This window comes from Bos grunniens, chromosome 4 (genome assembly GCF_055505025.1).
Source record: "Bos grunniens cultivar Pamir isolate PY7600 chromosome 4, Bosgru_T2T1.0, whole genome shotgun sequence".
NCBI lineage: Eukaryota > Metazoa > Chordata > Mammalia > Artiodactyla > Bovidae > Bos > Bos grunniens.
Window position 1 is genome coordinate 59,437,844 of NC_141168.1, and position 24,029 is coordinate 59,461,872.

The following is a 24,029-nucleotide window of genomic DNA, read 5'->3' on the forward strand; positions in this document are numbered from 1 at the left end:
ATCATATTAAGCAGAAAAGAGGAAAGTAAGAGAAATCTAGAAGGATAGTACTCTGAGATGACATTACAAGTGTCTTTAAATTCTGATTCTTTTTAGGGACCTGAACATTGCACATTGGTTGTTTATGTAAGGCAGAAGCCCTATAGCTCATTCTGCACACTTCTGCTCAAATGAAAGGCCTTGTCCTCACAATACACTGGATGAATGAAAATGAATATTTGAGATGTGTGTGTAATCTTTTATAATGCTTTCCCACTATAATTGACTTTTTCAATTATTTGATTGTGTTAGATAAAAGGGCTCCTTCTGAATTTTAATTTTTAACATTTTTTCTGCTGTCACAATAAGATTGCATACAAGAAATTGTTTGTAAGTAAAGGAATGTTTTGGGCTTACTGGCTGAAAATATTTTAAGAAAAATCTAAGGCCTTATCATAAAGTGAACTCTTGGATTCTTCTGTTTATCTTAGAGCAGCAGCAAAAATAGCTGAAAAGTTAAATGATAGGTTTGACAACAAAACAGGAAAGTCATCTCCAGGTGGTAGCTCCTGATATGTTTTCAAATGAATAACTTAACGTGGTTGAAAGATACTGTTATTGCTGACCTTGACAAAGAATCAATGGCTGTTGAGAATTAATTTATAAAAGGTAAATAACAAAGGACTCCCGGAGAGGACTTCCTCCGCCCTTCCTTCTTTCCTGCTTCTTAACTCTACAGTTTATAACCCATGTTTATCTTAAGGCATAATGAGATGCCAAACTTATTCCTGATGGTCAGTACAAGAATACAGAATGATCATATCCCTGGAACTAAAAATCCAGACAGTTGGTTTACCAGTGGGATAGACTAATTGAAACTGTGGTATTGATTTCACTTTTGCTTTGGATTTATATAAAAAGAGCTTGTGACTATTGCTAAGAGCATAAGAATCTGAATTTGGACACTGCCTGAAAGGTTGCCTTATTTCTTTTCTGTCCTTGGGCAGGCCTTTGGAGAAGACAAATACCTTTCTTAGCCAAGGGAGTATTCAAAGTCCTGCTCTAGAATCTGCTAGGATAAGAGTCTTAGGAGGCAGGACATAAGCATAGTAGAAGATTTGCTTCTTTATGAAGATTCATGAAAATGGCTTTCCAGACAATAGGCTCCTTCCTGGGCTCCAGGCTCTAGACACCTGCCTCTTCTTGCCCTGGTCCACATCCAAACATGCACTTCCTCTGTCAGGCCAAGGGCACATGTCCACTCAGAACCTGCACCTCCCCTCCTGGGCCATGCTCCTGGCTTCTAGGTCCTTAGAAATTCTTACCCAAATGGCCAGAGTCTGCTTCAGGGGACTGTGTGGCTCTTTCCTGGGTCATCCTCTCAGAGGTCAATCATGATGATATGCTTCCTTGACCCTGAGGGGTGGCTGTTTAGAGGGTGACATGAATAAGGACTGGAGGTGCGGGTGTCTACATGTGTGAATGCATGGACCCCCCCTGAGTGTGGGATTCAGGGATTGAGAGAGAAGAGGTCAGCTGCAGGCCATAGATTGCTCACTAAGTTGTGTGGGTAGAACTCTGAGCAACCCATGATTTCTAAATTCAACCTGGAAGTTATGGTCCTTTGAATATTTTTCACGGCATTAGAATAGAACATATATACTTTGTTTAGCAGCTTGTGAGCTTAATTTATAAGTTTTACATATATACTTTTCTATAAATGGTATGTAAATCTTCACTGTACTTTGTCCAAGACTCTGTGTATAGTTGCATTGCTGGTAAAAATACAAATTAGTGCAACCCCTATAGGGCAAGCTGGCAATATCTGTTGAAATGAAGAGACACAGCTTTGGGAAATGTTCCTGGTGTTCTCCTTACTTCCTGTAAGTAATAAATCCTTCCTTCTCCCCTCTCCAAAAAATCTTTCAAAATTATGTGTGTACTCTATGGCTTGGAGCTTGTCAGGTGGCTCAGCGGTAAAGAATCCACCTGTCAATTCAGGAGATGCAGGAGATGGGGTGTTCAATCTCTGTTTGAGAAGATCCCCTGCAGGAGGAAATGGTCACCCACTCCAGTATTTGTGGCTGGAGAATCCCATGGACACAGGAGACTGTGTCCCCCATAGTGTTGCAAATAGTCAGACGCTACTGAGCATGTGAGCACCCTATGGCCCAGAAATTCCACTCCTGGGAATTGCACAGATGAATTTGTACAACTGCAAAATAAAATATACACAGTGCAATTTTGAAATAACAATTAAAAACAACACATGTTCATCAATGAGTGGTAGTTAAATAAGGTAGGGTACATCTATACAATGGCACAATGGAATATCACCATCCTGCGTGCATGCTCAGTCATGTCCAACTCTTTGTGACCCATGAACTAAGACCTGCCAAGCTCCTCTGTCCATGGAATTTTCCAGGCCGGAATACTGGAGTGGGTAACTGTTCCCTTCTCCAGGGAATCTTCTCAACCTATGTCTCCTGCTGTGGCAGGCTAATGCTTTACCACTGAGCCACCTGGGAAGCCCTACAATGGAATATCATGCAGCAGTAAAAGAAGATGTTCAAGTTTTCCATGAACTGATGTGGAAAGATTTTCAACATTTATCATTAAATATAAAAGCAAGCTGCATAGAGGAGAGGGTGTGGATTCATATTTGCTTATATTTGCAAAAAGAAAGATTGGAAAAAATGAATAAAAATTATTATTTTTGTATATTTGGGGATGAAAACAAGATTCTTTACCTTTGTATATTATTTTTATTTTCATCTCCATGAATGTATTACCTATTAAAAATACAGGTAGATGTTTTTCCCCCTGGCGAAGGAAATGGCAACCCACTCCAGTATTCTTGCCTGGAGAATCCCATGGACAAAGGACCCTTGCATGCTACAGCCCATGGGGTCCACAAGAGTCAGGCATGACTTAGTGACTAAACTATGTTTTTCATTTTTATTTTAAAAATAAAATATTATTTATATTTATTTTTATAAAAGTTAATGAATAAAATATTTCCCATTTTTATTTCTCAAAGGAAGAAATATATAATAAAAGAAAATTGAGGTCCAAAATGTGGTTTGAGCTCTGGAACTCCCAGTGAAATGGGCATCTGTGTAAGTTGAGCCAGGTGGCTGTACCACTTGGGAGCGATATCTGTCCTCACCTGGGTCCCAGGCAGGTGGGGCCTCCTGGCTGCACCATGACTGCACTTTACCCTCACTGTTCACCTCAGTCCGGGGACCCTCCTCCCTGGCATCCTGCTTCTGGCTTTTCCCTACCCAGGGGCTCAAGCACAGTTTCCTCAAGAGACCAGAAGAGGAGCCTCTGAGCAGCTTCTCAACCTGGGGCCTGGTTATGCTCTCGAATGGGGTGCGGTTGTGTGTGTGTGCGCTCAGTCCTGTCTGACTTTTGGTGACCCCGTGGGCTATAGCCCTCCAAGCTCTCTGTCCTTGGGATTCTCCAGGCAAGAATACTGGAGTGGGTTGCCATTTCCTCCTCCAGGGGATCTTCCTGACCCAGGGATCAACCCCCATCTCCTGTGACTCCTGCATTGGCAGGCAGATTGTTTACCGCTTGAATGAGGTTGGGGGCCAAGAAAAAGCTCTGAGGACACAAATGGCCTCCTTCATTCGGATTCTTCTGCGGCACCAAACGTTGAGCTTCTAAAAGCCTCTTCACAGCCTTTTTCTCTGTGAACGTGGACTTAAAAAACTCCCTGTTTCCAAGAAAACCATTGTTGAGGGGAGTCAGCTACTTCTGTTTGGCACCCACGGGCCCAGAAGAGGCCTCTGAAGTTCTGAGGGAAGTGGGAGGAGCCTGTGTCCAGGAGGCCTGGGTCTCCAGCCACTGCCCTGGTGGCAGCTCCCAGCCCAGGCCTCTGGGAAGTTTTGCCTCCCTAACCTAGGCAGAGACCGCTGGGACCAGCACATGGGGAGACGTTGAGGCCCAGAAACTCAACACAGGACAATGACCAGATTCTCTAAGGGATGCTGACTCCCTTTTCCCTAGGACTCAAAGCCACATGGGGTGGAGGTGGGGGGGTTGGTCAATAGGAGCATGCTAGGTCTGATGAATTCCTTTCTACCCAGGGTCCTGTGAGTTTCCCTGCTATGAGGGGAGAAGGCGACCTGAGCCTCTCTGGTTAAGTGCCTCAGAGGAGAAGTTAGAGGTTTTATTATTATTTTTTTAATAAATGTATTTATTTTAATTGGAGGATAATTACAAAGTTAGAGTTTTAACAGGGATGCTGGTGTGGAGGGTTGTTACTATTGCTCTAAGTGAGAGTAACATTGGCCAGCGGCAGGAGCTTTTTAATGCTGTTTTGCACATTTAAATATTGCGTGTTTTATTCTACATGCTATTTGTTGTTTTCTCCTTAGTTCCTCCCATCCTTCTTTATTGTCTCAAAAAAGTACCAAGAGCAGGGCTTTAACAGACTGCAGCCTCTTGTCTGCTCAAGCGGAACTGAGTGCAGTGATGTGGACCCAGGACTTGGCTTTGATGCACTCATGACAGGGCTCCTTCTTCTCAGGGTCCAGCTTCTCAGCTGTTGCGTTTGGCATGAGAAACCGAATACACAAAACAGACAATGACCAGACTACACGTAAGAATAGAACTCTGCCCCATGGTCTGCAGCAACCAGCCAAGAGCAACCAACTCATTATCTATAATAAACAGCCTAGGAAGCAAGTTTGCTATCTAGATTTGTAGAAAATGGAGCCCTATCTCTAGTAACTGTTCCAGGAAGCCAAACAGTAACCTCTGTAACAATCAACCCCAGATGGTCAAGACTTGATTACCAACTGACAGCTTCCCTAAAGTCTATCTCCAATTCCGATTTAGGACCAATGTGAGAAAGCTAAACGTGTACTCCTAACCAGTTGTATGTAGGATGCTGTGCTTCTAGGTAGCCTGCCAAAGCTTCCCCACGCCAGCCACCTCGAGTCAGGCCACTACTGAAGCCTTCCCCTCTTCCCACCATAAAACTTTCCCACTCCTCCATCTGCCTCTGAGTCTCAGCCAACACAAGTGAAAGATGGTGGCTGACTCCCTTGCTATAGCAATTCTTGAGTAAATTGTCTTTGCCTGTTTCTCATTTGGGTAGCCTTTGTTTATTTCCATGACCACCACAATTTTCCAAATCTCTCTAATTCTCACATCTAACCCAAAGGCAACATTTGAATGCTAAGAAAGATGACTCAAAATATTTATGTCTTTATTATTTACTTGATACACGCAAATATTTTTTGAAGTTTTCTGAGGTGGAGTGAAAGGATTAAACGTATTTGGAGTTGGGAACCTGCAAGTATATACACGTGAGCATGTATTTTGATTCTTATAAAATAGTTCCTTATAAAGCTTTTTTTATGTATGTTTTCTTGTAATGTATATATGACAATAGGGCTTTCCTGGTGGCTCAGACAGTAAAGAATCTGCATGCAATGCAGGAGACCTGGGTTTGATCCCTGGGTGGGGAAGATCCCCTGGAGAAGGGAATGGAAAGCCATGCCAGTATTCTTGCCTGGGAAATCCCATGGGCAGAGGAGCCTGGTGGGCTACAGTCCATGGGGTTGCAAAGAGTCGATATGACTGAGTGACTAACACTTTGACTTTCAAGCATGACAATATCTCAGTTTATTAGAGTGAATTTACAGAGTTGATTATAGAAATTTTGGAAGGAGATCAGCACTGGAGGAAGTAACGCTGACTTAATCAAATAACCTCTTTCAGTCTAAGGATTGAATTTGTAGCAGCTGAAAGTGGTACACAAATACATTTGTAGCTTTGAGTTTCACCAGAGGATGGCGCCCATACTTCTCTGATAGGTTTTGCCAAGTTGGTTTGGCATCCTTTCAAGCCGTATCCGAGAGACGTTTTAGAGACTGGTTACCTAAACTGTTAACCAAATTAAGGCCTTTATTATTAATTCAGTTAAAATGAGTGTAAGTGTATAACATCTTCAGAACAATTTATGCCAAAGAATTAAGCAGGCTGAAATGAATGGAAAGCTACTTATTTCCTGTAACTGTACTCACACTTTATATTTAATTTATACAACTTTTAAAAACCAATTTCTACAAGTCAGATCTTTCAACATTTTCATTTTCTTGCCATCTGCTGCTTTGTAAACCAGCCATTTAATATGAAAACTTGCTCAGAAGCTGTACTTTTAATGCACTTACTAGCTCATCAGGTGATATCTCTAATTGAGCTGTTTGCTCCTCAATTGGGAGGCAAGTGCAAGTTGCTGGTCTGTTTTCTTGGCTTTCTTGGTGGACTTGAGCCAAAGGTATGGTCATCTTCTCGTTTCCTCTTCCTTGATCCCCTCATTTGTTCAGTGGTGTCTTCTGATCAGCAGTGACCATAATTTTTCCTCCTTAAACTCTGTACCCTGGATACTCAAGGGCTGTCTGGAGGTAGCAGAAGCCTGTGCTCAGAAACTGTGCTTCTCTCTTGAACATGACCCCAACCTTACTTATATCATACATAGATGTGCTTAGTTCTCAGTCGTGTCTGACTCTTTGCAACTCCATGGACTGTAACCCACCAGGCTTCTCTGTCCATGGGGATTCTCAAGGCAAGAATACTGGAGTGGATTGCTATGCCCTCCTCCAGGGGATCTTCCCAACCTAGGGATCATACCTGGGTCTCCCGCATTGCAGGCAGATTCTTGACCATCTGAGTGCAACAGGGAAACACTTATGTAATAGAATCCACTCACACCACAATCAGCTCACATAAAGTCTTTCAACATAAGTTAAATCCATACATGGAAGGTTTTGCTGTGCCATGAAGTAGGAATATGCTATGCTAAGTCTCTTCAGTCGTGTCCGATTCTGTGTGACCCCATAGACAGCAGCCCACCAGGCTCCCCTGTCCCTGGGATCCTCCAGGCAAGAACATTGGAGTAGGGACTCTCTAAAGTACTAATAAAATGAAGATGTCAGATAGATTCACAATCCCATTTCTGAAATTCTTAGGGCCAGATGTGGTTTGGGATTCAGAATATTTTGAATTTATAAAGTTAATCTTGTGTGTAAACCACATATTATATGATACTCCAGAAGGGTCTAGGGCAACTCCCCCTAATCAGAACAGTAATACTTCTGCAGAGAAACATGAATGTTCTCATTAAGTGGGATGAAGACTAAATGGCCTCGGGTCAGGTCAGCTTTTGCTCCCAAATAAGTTAGGAAAAACTTTTAGTTATTTGTGGATTTGAGGAATGTAGATATAAGTGTTGTGGAGTTATATTAGGTGCTTTCCACGTGCTATTTCATTTAAATCTCACAGATGTTCTATGTTAACTGCAGGAATCTGAGAATTTAATTTAATTTAATCCAATTTAACTTCATTATTAAATTACTGCTGCTACTGCTACTGCTAAGTCACCTCAGTCATGTCCGACTCTGTGTGACCCCATAGACGGCAGCCCACCAGGCTCCCCTGTCCCTGGGATTCTCCAGGCAAGAACGCTGGAGTGGGTTGCCATTTCCTTCTCCAATGCATGAAAGTGAAAAGTGAAAGTGAAGTCGCTCAGTCGTGCCCGACTCTTAGTGACCCCATAGATTGCAGCCTAGCAGACTCCTCCGTCCATGGGATTTTCCAGGCAAGAGTACTGGAGTGGGGTGCCATTGGCTGAGAATGTAATTTAATTTAATGCAATATTAAATACAAGAATCTGAGACCCAGGAATCGGGGGGTCAGAGTGGTTAAATAACTTTCCCCAGGTCACACAGCAGAGTCAACGTTCAAATTTTGGCTTTACTCCAAAAGGCAATATGTTGCATTGTCTCCCACAGTTACTAAAAATTTTGAATATTCTAAAATGCTTTAGCTTCCTTGCCAATTTTGAGTTTTCCACCCATATTTTGTGCTAATCTTTATTTTCTTTGGGGTCTGTGACAGAGAATATGATGGCCCAGTGAACTATTACACCATGATGGAGAGAGGTAAAGCCCCTCTCTGGCATCTTCAAGGAGCAGCCTTGTTTGGCTGGGAAGCAAACAGACAATGTTGCAAATGTCAGATTTTCCAGTGATTAGACATTTCCCTTGTGGTCTTGGTCCACACAGCCACTCAGCTTTGACATCATCTGCAATATAACCCAGGATGTAATTAATGCCTTGCACTTTTCTCTGGCAAATGTTGCACCAGGCTGGCCTCCCATAAAGGGATTCTGCTTCTTTGAATGGGGACTGCTAGAAGTCATTTGGCTTAATAAAGTTGTCAGCCGGCCAGGGAGGAAGTTTGGCTTTATTCTGTACCTTTTCTCAGGATGGGAATGAATTAAGATAATTGTGTTTTAAAATTATGCTTTCAAGGTAATTCATGAGCCATGTTTTTTTTTTTTTTGCATCCTAATTCTCCTTTTTCTCTTTTCCCTTATGTCTTTCCTTCTTCCAAGTTATGATCCCATTTATACTCTAAAGTTTGGGAGCTTACAGTCTTTTTTTTTTTTCTCTAGTATTTCTTTCTTGTAATTAAACCAATAGCTTAGCAATTGCGTAAACGTAAAACTCTTTATATGCCTGTAAAAATATTACAATTCACAATAAACTGTGAAATATTTGAATGGATTCTTCCAGTGACCTTTTATAGACTCTCAAGATTTGTTAGAAAAATGATTCATCAATAGGTGTACATATAACTATATGTTATCCTTAAGGTATTAAAAAATCCTCCTTGACATTTTTATAAAGATTAACAGCAGTTACAGGTATCAGTGCATTCACTAGCTTCCCACCAGTCCATAAAATTTACATACAATGAAGCGCACAAATCACGTTGTACTTTATTGTTTTTTATGTTGTATTTAAAATATATTACAATTTTATTTGTCAATTATTTCTCAATAAAGCTGACCCACTACAATAGGACACAACTTCAAACATGTTTGGATGGCTGTTATTTAAAACAAATAAAAATGGAAATTAACAAGTGTTGGTTGAAGATGTGGAGAAATTGGAAGCTTTGTGCACTGCTGGAAGAAATGTAAAATATTGCAGTCACAGTGAAAAATAGTTCAGTGGCTCCTCAAAAAGTTAAATGTAGAATTATCATATGATCCAGAAATTCTCCACTCCAAAGAATATACTCAAAAGTATTGAAAGCAGAGACTCAGACAGATACTAGTAGGCCAATGCTCCTAGCAGTATTATTCCCAATAACCAAAAGGTGGGAGCAACCCAAGTGTACATCAGCAGATGAACAGATTAGCAAAATGTGGTACATGCATACAAGCTGAATATTTTTAGCTCTAAAAAGGGATAAAATTCTGATACATGACATAACATGGATGAACCTTGAAAACATGATGCTAAGTGAAATAAGCCAGACACAGAAGGACAAATATTGCATGGTTATAATGAGGTACCTAGAATATGAGATACATTATATGAGGCACCGAGAATAGGCAAATTCAGAGACAAAAAGTAGAATGGAGGTTACTGGGACTAGGGGGAGGAGGAAATGGGGACTTATTGTTCAATCAGTACAGAGTTTGAGTTTGGGGTGATGAAAAATTTCCTAGAAATGGTGGTTGCAGACATCATGAATGAATGTACTTATTGCCACTGAATTATACACTTAAAAATGGTTCAAATGAACCAATACAATATTGTAAAGCAATTATCTTCTAATTAATAATAAATATTACAAAGTTAAAATTGAAAATATATATCATTAAACAGAATAAAAATGAAAAGGGCAAAAAGAACGTTTCCAATTCAATTAAAAATATACTTAGGGCTTTATTACATGTATATTTTTATTGAGGTGTAATTTACATATAAAATCAGTTTCAGTTTACAACATGATTCAATATATGTATATATCATAAGTGATTACCACAATAAGTCTAGTTAACATCTGTCACCATATCTAGTGGCAGTTTTTCTTATGATGAGGACTTTTAAGATCTACTCTTTTAACAACTTCAACTATACAATGTAGTATTATTAACTATAGTCAACATGCTGCACTTTCCAAAATGTGATATAGCTGGTATCATGTAATACATACCCTTTTTTTCTTGTTTCTTTTTTTTTTTTTTTTGGCTTGTGAGATCTTGGTACCCCAATCAGGGATTGAACCTGGGCACTGGCAGTTAAACCACAGAATCCTAAAGCCTCTGTGTAGCTTTTTTGGCAGGGCATTTACCCTATTTGGTGTAGTCTGAGATTCTTAGATCTGAGCTTTGATGTCCAACCACTGGACTGCTAGGGAATTCCAATATGTATCCTTTTCAGATTAGCTTCTTTCACTTAGTAAAATACATTTAAGTTTCTTCCATGTCTCTTCATGGCTCAGTAGCTCATTTTTTAAAGCACTGAATAATATTCCATTGTTTGGTTGTATCACACAGCTAATTTATCTATTCATCTACTGTAGGACATCTTGATTGCTTCCAAGTTCTGGCAGTGATGAATGAAGTTGCTATAAACATCCATGTGCAAGTTCTTGTGTGGACCTAAGTTTTCAACTCTTTTGGGAAAATACCAAGAAGTGGGCTTGCTGGACTGTATCATAGAGTATGTTTGGTTGTTTGGTTTTGTAAGACACTGCCTGTCTTCTCATATAGCTGTATTATTTCATATTCCTAGCAGCAGGGATGAATGAGAGTTCCTGTTACTCCACGTCCTCACCAACATTGGGTGTTGTCAGTATTTTGGATTTTTGTCCTTAGGTTTTCGGTGGTAACATGTTGTTTTAATTTGCTGTTCCCTAATGACATATGTTGTTGAGAATCTTTTCATATGCTCACTTACCATTTGTGTATCTTCTTAATTGAAATGTTCAGATTTTTGGTTCATTTTTTTATTGTTTTTTTTTCTTATTGTCAAGTTTTAAGAATTATTTGTATATTTTGGATCACAGTCCTGTATCAGATATATATTTTGTAAATAGTTTCTTCCAGTCTATAACATGTATTCTAATTCTCTTGACAGTGTCATTGAGCAAACATTTTAAATTTTAATGAAGTCCAGCTTATCAATGGTTTTTTTCATGGATTGTGTTGAATCTAAAAAGTCCTGTCAAATGCAAGGTCATCCAGGTTTTCTCCTATGTTATGCTTTATAGTTTTGTATTTTATGTTTAGGTCTATGACCCATTTTGAATTAATTTTTATGACTGTGTAAGATTTGTGTCTAGATTCATTTTTTTTGCATGTGGGTATCCAGTTATTCCAATACCATTTGCTGTCATTTTCCACTGTCTTCTTTCAGAATTTTTATCTCCTATTTTCTGCAATTTGAAAATGATGTGACTCTGTGTAGGTTTTTCAGCAGAGCGTTTAGCCTATTTGGTGTACTTTGAGAGTCTTAGGGAGAAGGCAATGGCAACCCACTCCAGTACTCTTGCCTGGAAAATCCCATGGACGGAGGAGCCTGGTAGGCTACAATCCATGGGGTCGAGAAGAGTCGGACACGACTGAGCAACTTCACTTTTACTTTTCACTTTCATGCATTGGAGAAGGAAATGGCAACCCACTCCAGTGTTCTTGCCTGGAGAATCCCAGGGATGGCAGAGCCTGGTGGGCTGCCGTCTATGGGGTCGCACAGAGTCAGACACGACTGACGCAACTTAGCAGTAGCAGCAGAGAGTCTTAGATCTGAGCTTTGATGTCCGACATTAATTTGGGATAAATTCTTAGTCACTGGGCTTCCCTGGTGGCTCAGACAGTAAAGCGTCTGCCGGCAATGTGGGAGACCCAGGTTCAATCCCCGAGTCGGGAAGATCCTTTGGAGAAGAAAAGGGCAACCCACTCCAGTACTCTTGCCTGGAAAATTCCGTGGACGGAAGAACCTGGTAGGCTACAGTCCATGGGGTCACAAACGTCGGACATGACTGAGTGAGTTCACTTTCTCTCTTTCTTTTCTTTCTTAGTCATTATTGTTTCAAATATTTCTTCTTTGTTTTCTCTTTCTTCCCCTGGTATTCCTATTGTATGTATATTATAGCTTTTATAGTTGCCTTACAGTTCTTGTATATTCTGTTCTTTTTTTCCCCATCTTTTTTCTTTAGCCTTTATTTTAAAATTACAGCTATTTTAAATTTCCAGTTTGGTAATTTCAACATCCTTGTCATATCTGAATTTTGCATGATGCTTGCTCTGTCTCTTTAAACTGTGGACTTCTTTTTGTTTTTGCCTTAAGTATGTCTTCTAATTTTTTGTTGAAATCCAGACACGATGTACTCTGTACTAGTTTCCTTGTAGGTTGTAAGATGTGATTCTCTGTATCTGCCTGTCTCTCCAACTTTGGGTGCAGTGGTTTGCTCTGTGACCTCAATTTTCTGGTAGATCTAAGAGGTTTTTAGTTTGTTCAGCTTTTTACTTGTTATTAGGATGGAGTGACAACTTACAAACTCATTATACACCAGACCAGAAACCAAGAGTCTCTCAGGGCAGTTTCATTTTGTATTTATCCAATTATGATTGAAGTTGAACATACTTTCCTATTTTCCTCTGTATAAGGGGCATTTGATCCTTCTGTAAACTTTTCCACTCATTCTCTGCCAAGTTCAAATTTAAATTATCTTTTTCCTTCTTTATTTTTAGGAATTCTTCATATGTTGGGAAGATGATTAGCTCTTCGTGAAATGAATTGAATTCCCTCACCCGCATTTTTCCTTTTGTCCTTTGACTCTACTTGTGGTATGTGTGCGTGCTAAGTTGCTTCAGTTGTGTTGGACTCTTTTCGACCCTATGGACAATAGCCTGCCAGGCTGCTCTGTCCATGGGATTCTCTAGGAAAGAACACTGGAGTGGGTTGCCATGCCCTCCTTCAGGGAATCTTCCCTACCCAGGGACTGAACCTGTGTCTCTTATGTCTCCTGCATTGGCAGGCAGTTTCTTTGCACTAGCACCACCTGGGAAGCCCACTTATGGTATATTTTTGCCTTATGAAAGGTTTTACTTTTAAAGAAGTAGATTTATAAATGTGTCAGTGTTTCTAGTATGGATTCTAAAAGATTTTGAAATGCATGAAAGTAAAGAAGAATTTTTTACTATTATTATTCCAAACACCATCTTCCACAGCCACTTCTGTCTCCCAAGGGAGTGGCATTCTTTCTCTTCAAAGTAGATTTTTTGGTAATCTCCCTAATGAATCCTGTAATGTGAAAAGATAAACCTCAGAGGGAGTAAGGTGAAGAGAGGAGAAATAATTTGCTCTGCACAATGAAGTAAAAATTGTACATTTCCAGGAATACTTCAAATAGGGACTCAAGGGAGGAACTGAGAACTGACCAATATGCTAAGTGGCCAGTGAGCCAGGAGCAGGAGACCAACGGAGGATTTCCAGGTGGGGAGGGGGTTGTTAAAGGCGGGGTGGGGGATGTGCAGTTTTATGTCCCTGCTATGCTGCGCTACAGTGTAACCCCTGCATTACTTCCAACCACAAAGTGCGGACAGACAAGCCAAAATGAAGAGAATGGGGTGAAATGGGAGCAAGAGAGTAGAGGCCCCAAACAAATTTTCAGAGAGTCAGGTGAGAGGCTGCAGCCAGGGTGACTCAGAAGTTACTCAGGAGACAAATTCTTTCCCCCAAATAGCCTAGAGCCATCATTTGCCAAACTTGGTTATACATTAGAATCACTAGCAGGAGGTTTTCAGAATCACAAATGCCTGAATTTCACCCAGACCAATTAAATGAGAGGCTCTGTAGGTGGGACCCAAGCTTCAGGAGGCTTTAGAAAGTTTCCCAGGTGATTCTGACATACAACCAGGGTTGAAAACTGCTGTTCTAGGTCAGTGCTTCCCAAACTATTTCAAGTATGCAAATAAATCATCCAAGAATAGTTATAATTCAATTACGAATCATTAGCAGGTGGCCCAAGATCTTGCATTTTTAACAGGCTTCTGGTTGATGCTGATGATGCTGGTCTGAGAACCATGTTTCAAGTAGCAGGGGATGGAGGTAATTGACATGTGGGTTAGTGGTAGTGCTCAGTTGCCTTCCAGGGGGTTCTAATTTACCCTGAGTTGAGACTGCTACTTTTCCTACATCTATCTTCCCTTCTCTCCTGATAGTAAACTCATTTTCAGCTGCACACTTGGCTAGATAGAATTTTTAGCTTTTAGCTGTCTTTAGAGCTGGCATACTAACGCTTGGCATACTAAGGTACGAGTAGAAGTCATCTTCCAGGGAGGAGATGTGGCTGATCCTCTTCTCACCCTTCTTCCCACTGGTCCAGGAGCAGTTCAGGCAGCAGTTGCTCAGGAAACCTTTCTGAACTGAGTGGCAGCTAAATGCTGAAGATGGCAGTGAAAATAGAGAAGGAGCCTGGGCACCTGGCAACAGAGTCTCGTTCCAGCCTGGTGCCACCTACCACTACAAGTCTCTTATGTGAGAAATAACCTTCTTTCTTTTAGCAGACTCACGGTTTGGACATCCTGGCTCTTTTTTGTATATTTTTAAAATTTATTTAGCTGCACCGGTCTTGTGGCATGTGGGATCCAGTTCCCTGACCAGGGAATGAACCGGGGCCCTCTGCGATGGTAGCATGAAGTCTTAGCCTCTGGACCACCAGAGAATTCCCCTAACCTTCTCTCTTTTTACAGCATTATTCTTTGGGGTTTCACTCATAAGCAACTGAACCTTGTCCTAGAGATACTTATGCCTTCTGGCAGATTGTGTGTCTGTTCTGTATCTTCCCATCTGTGACAAAGACGAGGTGAGCTGGATCTTGAAGAACAAGCGGGAGTGTTCCAGTGAGAGAAAGGCCAGAAGGCTGAGGAGAGAGCAGATTGAAAGACATGGAACTGTAAGAGGGCTTGGCCTTTGTTCCTTCACTGTTGCTGTAGAACAGCCCCCTGGAAAACTCAGAGGCTTGAAATGAAAAGATATCCCATGATTCTGTGGGTTGGCTGGGCTCCATGCAATCTTGCCTGGGAATGCCTGTCCAGCTGCATCCAGCTGGTGGAGGGCTGGTCTAGGAGGTCCAGGAAATCCTCTTTCACACCTGTGAGGTCTTGGTGTGGGCTGGGGGCACGTTAGATCTTCTCCCTGTGACCTCTCTCTTCCACATTGTGTCTCATCCTGCAGGGCTTCCCTCGTAGCAGCATAACCTTGACCATGCAAGACAATTCTGAGACCTAAGAGGTGAAATGGCAGCTTGTCCTCCATAGTGTTAGGCCTGGGTATGGCCGGCCTGCCTGCACCTCCTCCTCTGGGCTGGGCTGGCTTACAGTGGTGGGGATAGGGGCTACGTCTCCGTGGAAGGAGTGGCAGGGAGGGCAGCCGGTGGAGACTTACCCACTGCCTGTGCTTGTAGTGACAAGTTCCCTTTAGCCTACATCTCCTGTGGGATGTAGGCTAAAAGAAACAGGCAGGAAAAGAGTGAGCCTGTAGAGGCCCAGGCTGTGTCGGTTGATGAGTTCTGGCTTCCTCTATAGACAAAGCAGACTCCAGCCTGTGTGGTGGCCAAACCACACCCTGGCTAGAGAGACAATGAGAGCAAGTGCTGATCAACCACTCGCCATGTTGTACAAGCATTATCTTTCACAATAAAGGTGGGCTTATCTCGGGGCTAACAGCACAGAGCCTGGAGCCAGATGGCCTGGCTTCAGAGTCCTGATTCATCATATATTAGCTGTGCAATCTCCATCTAGTTACTTGATTACCCTCTGTTTCTGTTTCCTTCTCTAAAAAAAGGGATAATCGTGGCAGACCTGCCTTATATCATTGTAAGGACTAAGTGAGATAATACATGTCACATTGCCCTCTGTAAGCATCCGCTCTTGTCCTCAATATTCTCAGTAATTCTGGGAAACAGGTGTTAATACTCTCATTCGGAAGAGAAGTAACTGAGGGACCAGAAGCTTAAACAAGATTCAAACCCAGACAAGTGATTCCAAAACCTGTTGCTTCCTGAAATTCCCACTGGTTGTGTTTTGATGTGTTCCCTAGCTCCAGGAGACAGAAGGATGGTGTTTTGTCTTTATCCTGGAGTTATATGAGCCTGGAGTCTCCACTTATTATTCCTCAAAAGCTCTCTGCTCCCTTAGCAGCCTCGCTCAATGTCCAGGCTCGGGCTGATGTTTGCAGAGGGACCATGTGGAGATCACTGTGAAAATACTAACACCTGGGTTTTTTTTCTGAGCCTGTGCCAAGTGTGCATCTCAGAGGGTAGAGTCCTCAGGGGAAGACTGAAAGCCTCTCAGGTTGGAAGCTGCCTTGAGCATGGGCCGCCACAGAAGCCCTTGGTGCACGCTCTCGCCCATCTTTCTGCCGCAGTTTATTGACTGCAGCTTTGTGAACCCGTGAGTTACATTTGCAGCGCTCTGAGGCTGAAAGGGTTCCTATAAATGGTCCACGTAATTAAGTATAAACAAAGCAGCCAGCCAGGAGCACAACGCCCAAAGAAATTCTTAGCAAACCTCATTGTGTTCTCTTTATTTCTCCTCTCCGTTTCTATCCATCCAAGAGCTTCAAAAGTGTAATCCTCTTTAATGACAGATTCATGATGATGAGGCTCTTATTTTTTGGTATTGCAGTTTTAAGAAGTGACCCAGAAACAAGCTTTTAAAGCAAGCTTTTAAACCCACCCCTAACTCCTTTACCCCAAGCAAAGGACCAGATTAAAAGAGCCCTGGCTTATATGAATATTTATGCTAGACCCTCTACCAGATCAGATTTGAGGAGTTCATCCTGCTAAGCAACCACAGATTCTGTACTCAGATTTAATGAGAAAACTGACATGTTAGTAGCATATTGATGCATTCATTTATCAGGAAATCTATACATTTGTCTCAGGGCCTAGGAGAAATGCTGCCTTAGTCATTTTTAGTTCTACCAGGAAAGCTTTTGTTGCAATGAGAGGAATTCCAAAGACATCCCGCTTTACTCAAGAGATGAGGAGTGGGGGTTCTAGTCTAAATATACCTGGGAAATTCTCTCTGGATACTGCTGGTGAGCGTGTTAGAGGTTGATTCCTTTTCATAGCATCTTCCAAGGTGTTTCTGTAGACCATGATGGCCACAGTGTTAATAGCTCTCCTTTGAGGAGAAGGGGCTCTCGGTCAAAACTGCTGGGTAAATGATGAGCTAAGCAGATCTTTTTACTGTAGAACTTTCACCCTATGACTTCCCAGGAAGCAGATAAATTCTGCTGTGCTCCCAGACATTTTAGACTGTGGAGTTCTTCCTTCTCAAAGCAGAACACCCCAGAATGTATGACTTTGTGTGTGTCATGCAGCCCTTTGGGAGGCTGGGCAAGCTGGAGATCCTTTCTCAGAATAACATTTTTAATTGCAAACACAAAGGATTACAAAAAGAAACCCTTCGTATCGAAATGAAAGTATCACAGTACTAAAAATATTTTGAAATATTTAAAAATGGGCGTCCATTATTGGGGTATAGCTGATTAACAATGTTGTGGTAGTTTTAGATGAACAGTGAAGGGACTCAGCCATGCATATGCATGTACCCATTCTTCCCATATGTACTTCTTTTACAACGGGTCTAATAACTACAGGTGTTTCAAAGTACTGATGGCCATAAATGATATTTCAAGATATGGTCATTCCGCATTATTCACAAATTTTGGATCTGTAAATTCACATACTGGCTAAAATTTATTTGTAACCTCCCAATTAACACTCACGACACTTTTGCGGTCATTCGAGCAATGAGAAATTTCCATCACCTAACCTGCATGTTCCCATTGCTGAGATTGAAAAAGGCAGGACTTTGACTTCTTGTTTCAGTTCTCACACGGAAAACAAGAGTCCTTTCTACAACGTATTTACTGCCTCATTTTGGTCATGTTTATGCTTTCTGTTGGTGATTCCACTGTTTAAAATAGTCCCTGAGTGCAGAGCTGAAGCGCTACATTGTGTGCTTAAGTGCAGGAGACCAAGATGTGCCTTATGAAGAAAATAGATCGGTAATTAAGCTTCATTCAGATGTGAGCTCTAGGGCTGTTGGCTGTGAGTTCAATGTCAATCAATCAACTATAAATTTAAAAAGGTGTCTTTAAACAAAAACCACACATTAGAAAAAGATTGTATATTGATTGATTCACCATGATGCTGTGACCAGATTCTCACAGGTATGTAACCCTGTATTTCCCCTAGGACCAGCAGTTCAGCATTTGCTAATTCAGTGTCCAAGGTGACTGTAGAACATAACTGTCCCGAGTAATGAAAATTGATTGCATCTGCAACAAAGTGAAGTGAAAATATTTGTGATCGACTGCTAACAATACAGCTATAAACATACAGTGTTTTGTTGCCCCATTCATAATTAAAGGAAATGGTGAATTTTACCCAGAGGGTACTACAAACATTTTTCCCATTCAAGTTCAAAGGCCCTCTTAATTCTGGAAGAGGGTGGTTCCCATAGACTGCAGTTCAGAATCCATTCTCTTATGGGACTAACTCAGGGAGAGGGTGGAGTGGCGTAGCTGCTGCAAATTCCTGGGGACTCTGGTCCCATGATGTGCATGCATGCTAAGCCACCTCAATGGTGTCCAACTCTTTGCAACCCTATGGATTGTAGCCTGCCAGGCTCCACTGTCCATGGGGTTCTCCAGGCAAGAATACTGGAGTGGGTTGCCATGCCCTCCTCCAGGGATCTTCCCTACCCAGGGATTGAACCCACATCTCTTATGTTTCCTGCATTGTTGTGTAACAAATCTCAGATAAGATTTTTTTAATTGATTTGCTCTTGCTTGGGGTCTGATTTTATTTTTCTACGAGAGCCTGAACCCAAAAGGCTCTACCAAATGAAAAACGCCCAGGAAGTGGGGATAGAAGTTCTTGATAATTATTCATGTGGAAAATGAGGAACCAAATTTCAGTAGCAAAGGATGAGAGAAGTCTTTGATCTGAACAAAAGAGAAACAAATTACAATATAGTGTTGGGGAGTTTAGATGAAGATCATGCCTCCCCACCAAGGGGGCCCAGAAAGGAAAGCATTGCCTGTGTTGATTGCTTTTCTTTTTTACCTTTCTCACCAAAAGGAGTGTGATTCAATGGGACTAACTCAAATGTGGCAGAAAAATGCTCCTTTTTTTTTTGCCTAAATAGCAAGATATAAGGAAATGTATCCTGGACAGCAACTCTAATATCTCATTCATTCTTGCACTCAGTAGTACTTATCGAGCACCTCTTCATGGACAGGTATTGTTGTAGGGCTCTGCATACAGAGTGAACCTGACTGGCCAGGTTCTCATCTAGTGGAGCTTCTGTTCAGGTTCAAGTCCTTGTCTCTAGGAGGTCACTCCCGGATGGGGGAAGGGCATGGAGAGGGGTGCCAGCCACACCAATAAAGGGGTGCCTCTCAGAGGGCAGCACCCACATACTACGATTCTGAAAAACCAGAGGCTGACAATAGTAGCTCAAGGGGACACCAGTACAGAAATACGGGATAGAAGCTGTCCCCCATGGCTCCACAATAAATTCTGGACACTCAGAAGTCATCAGACGTACACACAACACCTTACAAGGACAGGATATCTCCAAGCCAGAGAGAAAGCCACAGTTGGATCTCAAAGAAAGAACATGTCTGGATTAGAGCATATAGAGCGTGCCCTAAGTGGACATGCCTCAGTCTGGACTCCCAGTCCAGGGGAGTGGACCTGACTTGGGAGTCCAGTTCTTGTGGAGACAGTAGTGATACCTAGTATTTATTTTGTGCAGTATTTGTGAGAAAGGAGTACCATCTTCCCCCATCCTTTGGCTTCTTGGTGCTGTGCCCAGGAAGGAGGCCAAGGCTCAGAACCCAGGGGCCTCCGTTCTCCCATCTGAACTGGTTCACATGGAGAATGAGAAAGATGGAACTGGTTAAATAATCCCTAAGGTGGGAGTTCAGTCTCTAAGAGAATTTAAACAGGAAAAAGGAGCAAGGACAAAGATGACATCTGGGGTGGGAGACAGGAGGTGATCAGACTCAGGACAGTCATCCCTGGGAACCCCCTCCCGGGACCCTATAAGTCTCCGTATACCCTCTTCTAGTTTACCCCAATAAAATAACTCTATTCCTTCAGGGCCTTCTGGAAAAAGATCAAGGCCTAAAATGAATTCTCCATGCCCCCAACAACAGCAAAAGCAATACAAGATGATCAACTTCACTGGTACTCTGGGAAATAAAAATTAGAATAGCAATGAAGTAACTTGGAAGCATTTTAAACAGAGGGGATTGAATAGAATTCTTTCTAAATGAATACAAAATTTTAGTGCAGTGTTCTCTGGGTATATTTTGAGACTGAATGATTTAGATTTCAGATTTAAAAAAACAATAACAAAACAACACGAGTGTTGGTATTTTAGTGCTTAGAAGTAAGATGAAATGTTGAAACATCAGAACCAGGAGGAGACAGGTATACCAGGTGTCCACAGCCCAACACCTCACATCTTTAATCTATTCTCCAAGTTCCCTTGTAGCTCAGTGGGTAAAGAATCTGCCTGCAATGCAGGAGACCTGATTTCAATTCCTGGGTCCTGAAGATCCCCTGGAGAAGGAAATGGCAACCCATTCCAGTATTCTTGCCTGGAAAATCTCATGGACAGAGGAGCCTGATGGGCTCCAGTCCATGGGGTCACAAGAGTCGGACACGACTTAGCAACTAAACCACCACCACAGCCCAACACCTCACATCTTTATTCTCCAAGTTTGTATTTCCTGCTTCAGACAAGCAGCCTCCTGAGGACTTGTTGGTCCCCTGCTGATCTACCTCCTGAGGACATGTGCTGGTCATTCTGAGCCAAGGATCCTACTCAGGTGACAGAAATGAATGGGTTGACAATATTTTAAGTGTGTTGGCCCTCCAAACACAAACCTGGCAGATTAATCTTCTGAGCAGAGATGGATTTACCATAAATCTAAGAAAGATTAAGTTTTAGAGTTTCTTCCAAAGCCCTGGAAGGGGCCCCAACAATGAGTTCACAGGGTCCAATGCTTTGTAAAATTGGCAAAAGTAAGATATTTTAAACACAATTGCTTCCTCTCTGTCACAGTTTCCCTTTTATCTGGTGGCTCTGGAAAAGCCATGGGAATTTTGGGGAAGTTGAAATGGAGATCCATTTAGGTTGCACTGTGTGTGTGGTTAGCTGTTATTTCTGTGCAGGTTACTGCCAGCCATCCTGGGGCAGGAAGGACTTCCAGGTACGCTCCTACTGTCCACCAGCATGGAGACAAAGTGCAGGGCTGGTGGTCAGATCACAGGAGAAAGCGAACTACAGCTCCTGGCATGGGAAGTATGTGGATCATGGAGGAGAAATGAGATGTGAAATGCACAAATCTGGGAGCTAGTCTGGGGTAAGGTCTTCCAGTCATGGATACGATGACTGCAAGATGTGGTTCATGCTGGTGCCTGGACAAAATAGAAGTGTCTCCCTATCAGGAATAAATAAATAAATTAAAAATAGTAAAGTAATAAAGCATACACAATTATACACATACTGTCATTATAATTTCATCTTTATTAAGACAAAAATTTGGGTGCAGGTAGTTTATTTGGGGAGTGATCCCCAAAAGTGGGAAAGGAGAAGTGAGGAGAGTGACACAAGGAAGGAAGAAGAGTCATGTAGGGCGACAGCTCCTGTGAGCAAAGGAGGCTGATTCTGTCGAGACCCCCTGAGAAGCACACAGAGTATATTCCCAAACTGAGCACTAAACGGAGAGGCTGGAGCCTTTATTCCCCGGCCCCCGAGAACCCTGGCCAGAACTGGCCCACACTCTGGGCTGTGCCAAGCAAGCTCCTGAGGGCAGAATGTAGAAGGGCAGGCCTGCTCTGAGGTGGAGTGCTGGCGGCACACAGACTCTGAGCCCCATCTCCATTAGCACCAGGAAGTGCCACATGGGTGAGAAGGATGTGCAATAGAATCAGAATTCTTATATGTGTGCTTATATGAACACAAAGCTTTACCAGCACTACAGATAGGGTGTGTGTCTTTAATGACTCCTCCACAAAAGAAATCTGATCGAGGTCTTCCCAGTTGGAAAACCATCCTAGAAATTTACACAGCTTTACCAGTGATGAGTTGTGTAGCTGAAAGAAACTCTTCTAAACTATCAATAATAAGAAAAAAAAAATTTCTGTTCTACCTATAAACAATCATATTATAAAATCATTATTATAGGAAGAAGTAATCAGATTATGTAGCCAAAGAATGTAAGAAAATCTTTTAAAGTTGTCATTTTTTCCCTAGACTTTGTGGCGCTTATATTTGTTAACTTGTAAAAATTTGTAATTTGTTGTGATTTATTCTCTCATTTCTTCTCTCATACATTTAAGTAAGTATTTAAGTTGTACCTAATTCTGTGTTGTAGTTGCATGTTCTGGTGTGAGAGGCCTTGGCAGCCAGCCAGTGGCCTTCCTGGGAAGAGCCATCTTTAAGGAGTCAGCCACAGAAGGAGGGTCACTTCCTGACACACCAAGACCCTGGGGAAGTTGCTGAACGTCACTCAAGCAGAGTTCTTATTTATTTTTTGGAATAACTAGCCATTCAAGGGTGCAGACAGATACGCTGTGACTCAGAATGGCACCCAAAGCACTTCATTCGGGGTCACTTGAGGGTTACAGGGGCACTGATCCTGGAAGCACAGAGTCACACCATTATTTAGATGAACTCTTAAATGAGAGAAAACCAAGATGATGCTATAGAGGGTCCTGTGAGTTTGTGACAGGCAGCCCCTATAACCATTTGTTGAATGAGTTTAGCCAAGTTGCTGCCTCCCCAGAAGCACATGTCCTTGGGGCCTCAGTGCCCGCCTTGGTCTCCAAACACCTGCTCAATCTGCGGATTGAATGGATTCTCCTTTCCCAGGACGTGGGGCCACTGGTGCTGCATCTTCTTCCAGAAGTGATCTGCCAACAGCTGTAAAACCACCTGCAAGCAAGAACCCAAAGGAAAAGGAAAAGGGGGATTATACCAAAGTAAAGAACTTATCGGCAAGATTTACTCTATTCTTTGAGTGGTGGACAGACCTTAGGCTGGCTCCCAAGGATTCCTACCTTTGATGTGGGTGGAACCTATCACCTGGTTCTAAGCAACAGAGCACAATAAAGGATGTCCTTTCAGTGACTGTCGTGTTATCTATGACTCTGCTTTGCTGGCAGACTTGCTCTCGAGACCCTCCTTCCTGGGATGATGAAGTTAGAAGCCATGTTGGGAAGCCACATGGCAGGTAACAGAGGGTGGCCTCTAGCTCACATCTAGTAAGAAGTTGGGCCTTCAGTCCTACAGCCACAAGGAAATAAAGTCTGCCAACAACCCAAGTGGGTATGGAATCAAATCTTCCCCAGTTGAGTCTCCAAGTGAGAATGTAGATGTTAGTCTGTGAAATCCTAAGCAAGGATCCCAGTGAAACTGTGCCAGTACTTCTGACCCACAGAAACTGAACCAAGTATGTATTGTTTTAAGCTGCTACCTTTGTGGAAATTTGTATTTGGTAATAGACAGCAAATATACTTTCTCAGAAAGCCATTTATTCACTTACCTATGGACAGCTAACACTTACTACAGGCCTGAGGCTTGGGTTTTGGAGATAAACAGGATGAATTCTTTCTTCAAGGAACTCCCAGTCTAGTGAGGGACTGAGACATGCAGAATGATGCTACCAAAGCCATAGGGAGGGCTGTGAGGGGTGCTGGCAACTCTGCTGGGTGGGAGGAAAGGATAGGTCCTCTCTGCAGAGTGTGATAGCTGAGCTGAATTTTCAAGGAGGAATTCACCAGATGGATCAAGAGGGAAGTAATATACATGATAGAGGATGCAGCACACACCAAAGCTCAGAGGTACAGAAGAGAATGGCCCATGGGTGGGGACCCAGGGATGCCTGGGACATGAGGCTGAATGGGTGCCCTGGCAGGGCTGTGGGCATGAAGAGTGTGGCTGGAGTGCCAGGGTGAGGAACGTACAGGCTTAACTCACAGGTCTGTCCCTGGCTCTCCCAGCCCAGTGCCCACTCCCTAGTTCCATTGTTGTATGTCCCTTTATTCACAGTGTCACCAGGATCCATTCTTGGTGTTCAGTCCTCTGGCCTGTCATTAACATGTCTTTGATGAGGAGTCTTTCTCTGCAGATAATGCCT

General features: G+C 42.3%; 1 protein-coding gene and 1 long non-coding RNA gene across 4 annotated transcripts in view; one reads left to right on the top strand and one right to left on the bottom strand.

Annotated features, from left to right (window-relative positions):
- Window positions 1–5,968: 5,968 nt before the first annotated feature.
- Window positions 5,969–22,669, top strand: LOC147374227 (uncharacterized). 2 transcript variants are annotated; one of them, XR_015162536.1, is made up of 3 exons: window positions 5,969–6,274; window positions 21,061–21,251; window positions 22,266–22,669. It is a non-coding gene; the product is annotated as an uncharacterized LOC147374227 (long non-coding RNA). The 2 variants fall into 2 exon arrangements; XR_015162535.1 differs by lacking the exon at window positions 5,969–6,274 and adding an exon at window positions 20,143–20,714.
- Window positions 21,396–24,029, bottom strand: part of AOAH (acyloxyacyl hydrolase) — a 190,488-nt gene continuing 187,854 nt past the window's right edge. For both annotated transcript variants that reach the window (XM_086396565.1, XM_086396566.1), the window contains one exon: window positions 21,396–22,825. In XM_086396565.1, the coding sequence (XP_086252691.1) occupies window positions 22,697–22,825 (129 nt within the window). In that variant the 3' untranslated portion in view covers window positions 21,396–22,696. The remainder of the gene's footprint in view (window positions 22,826–24,029) is intronic.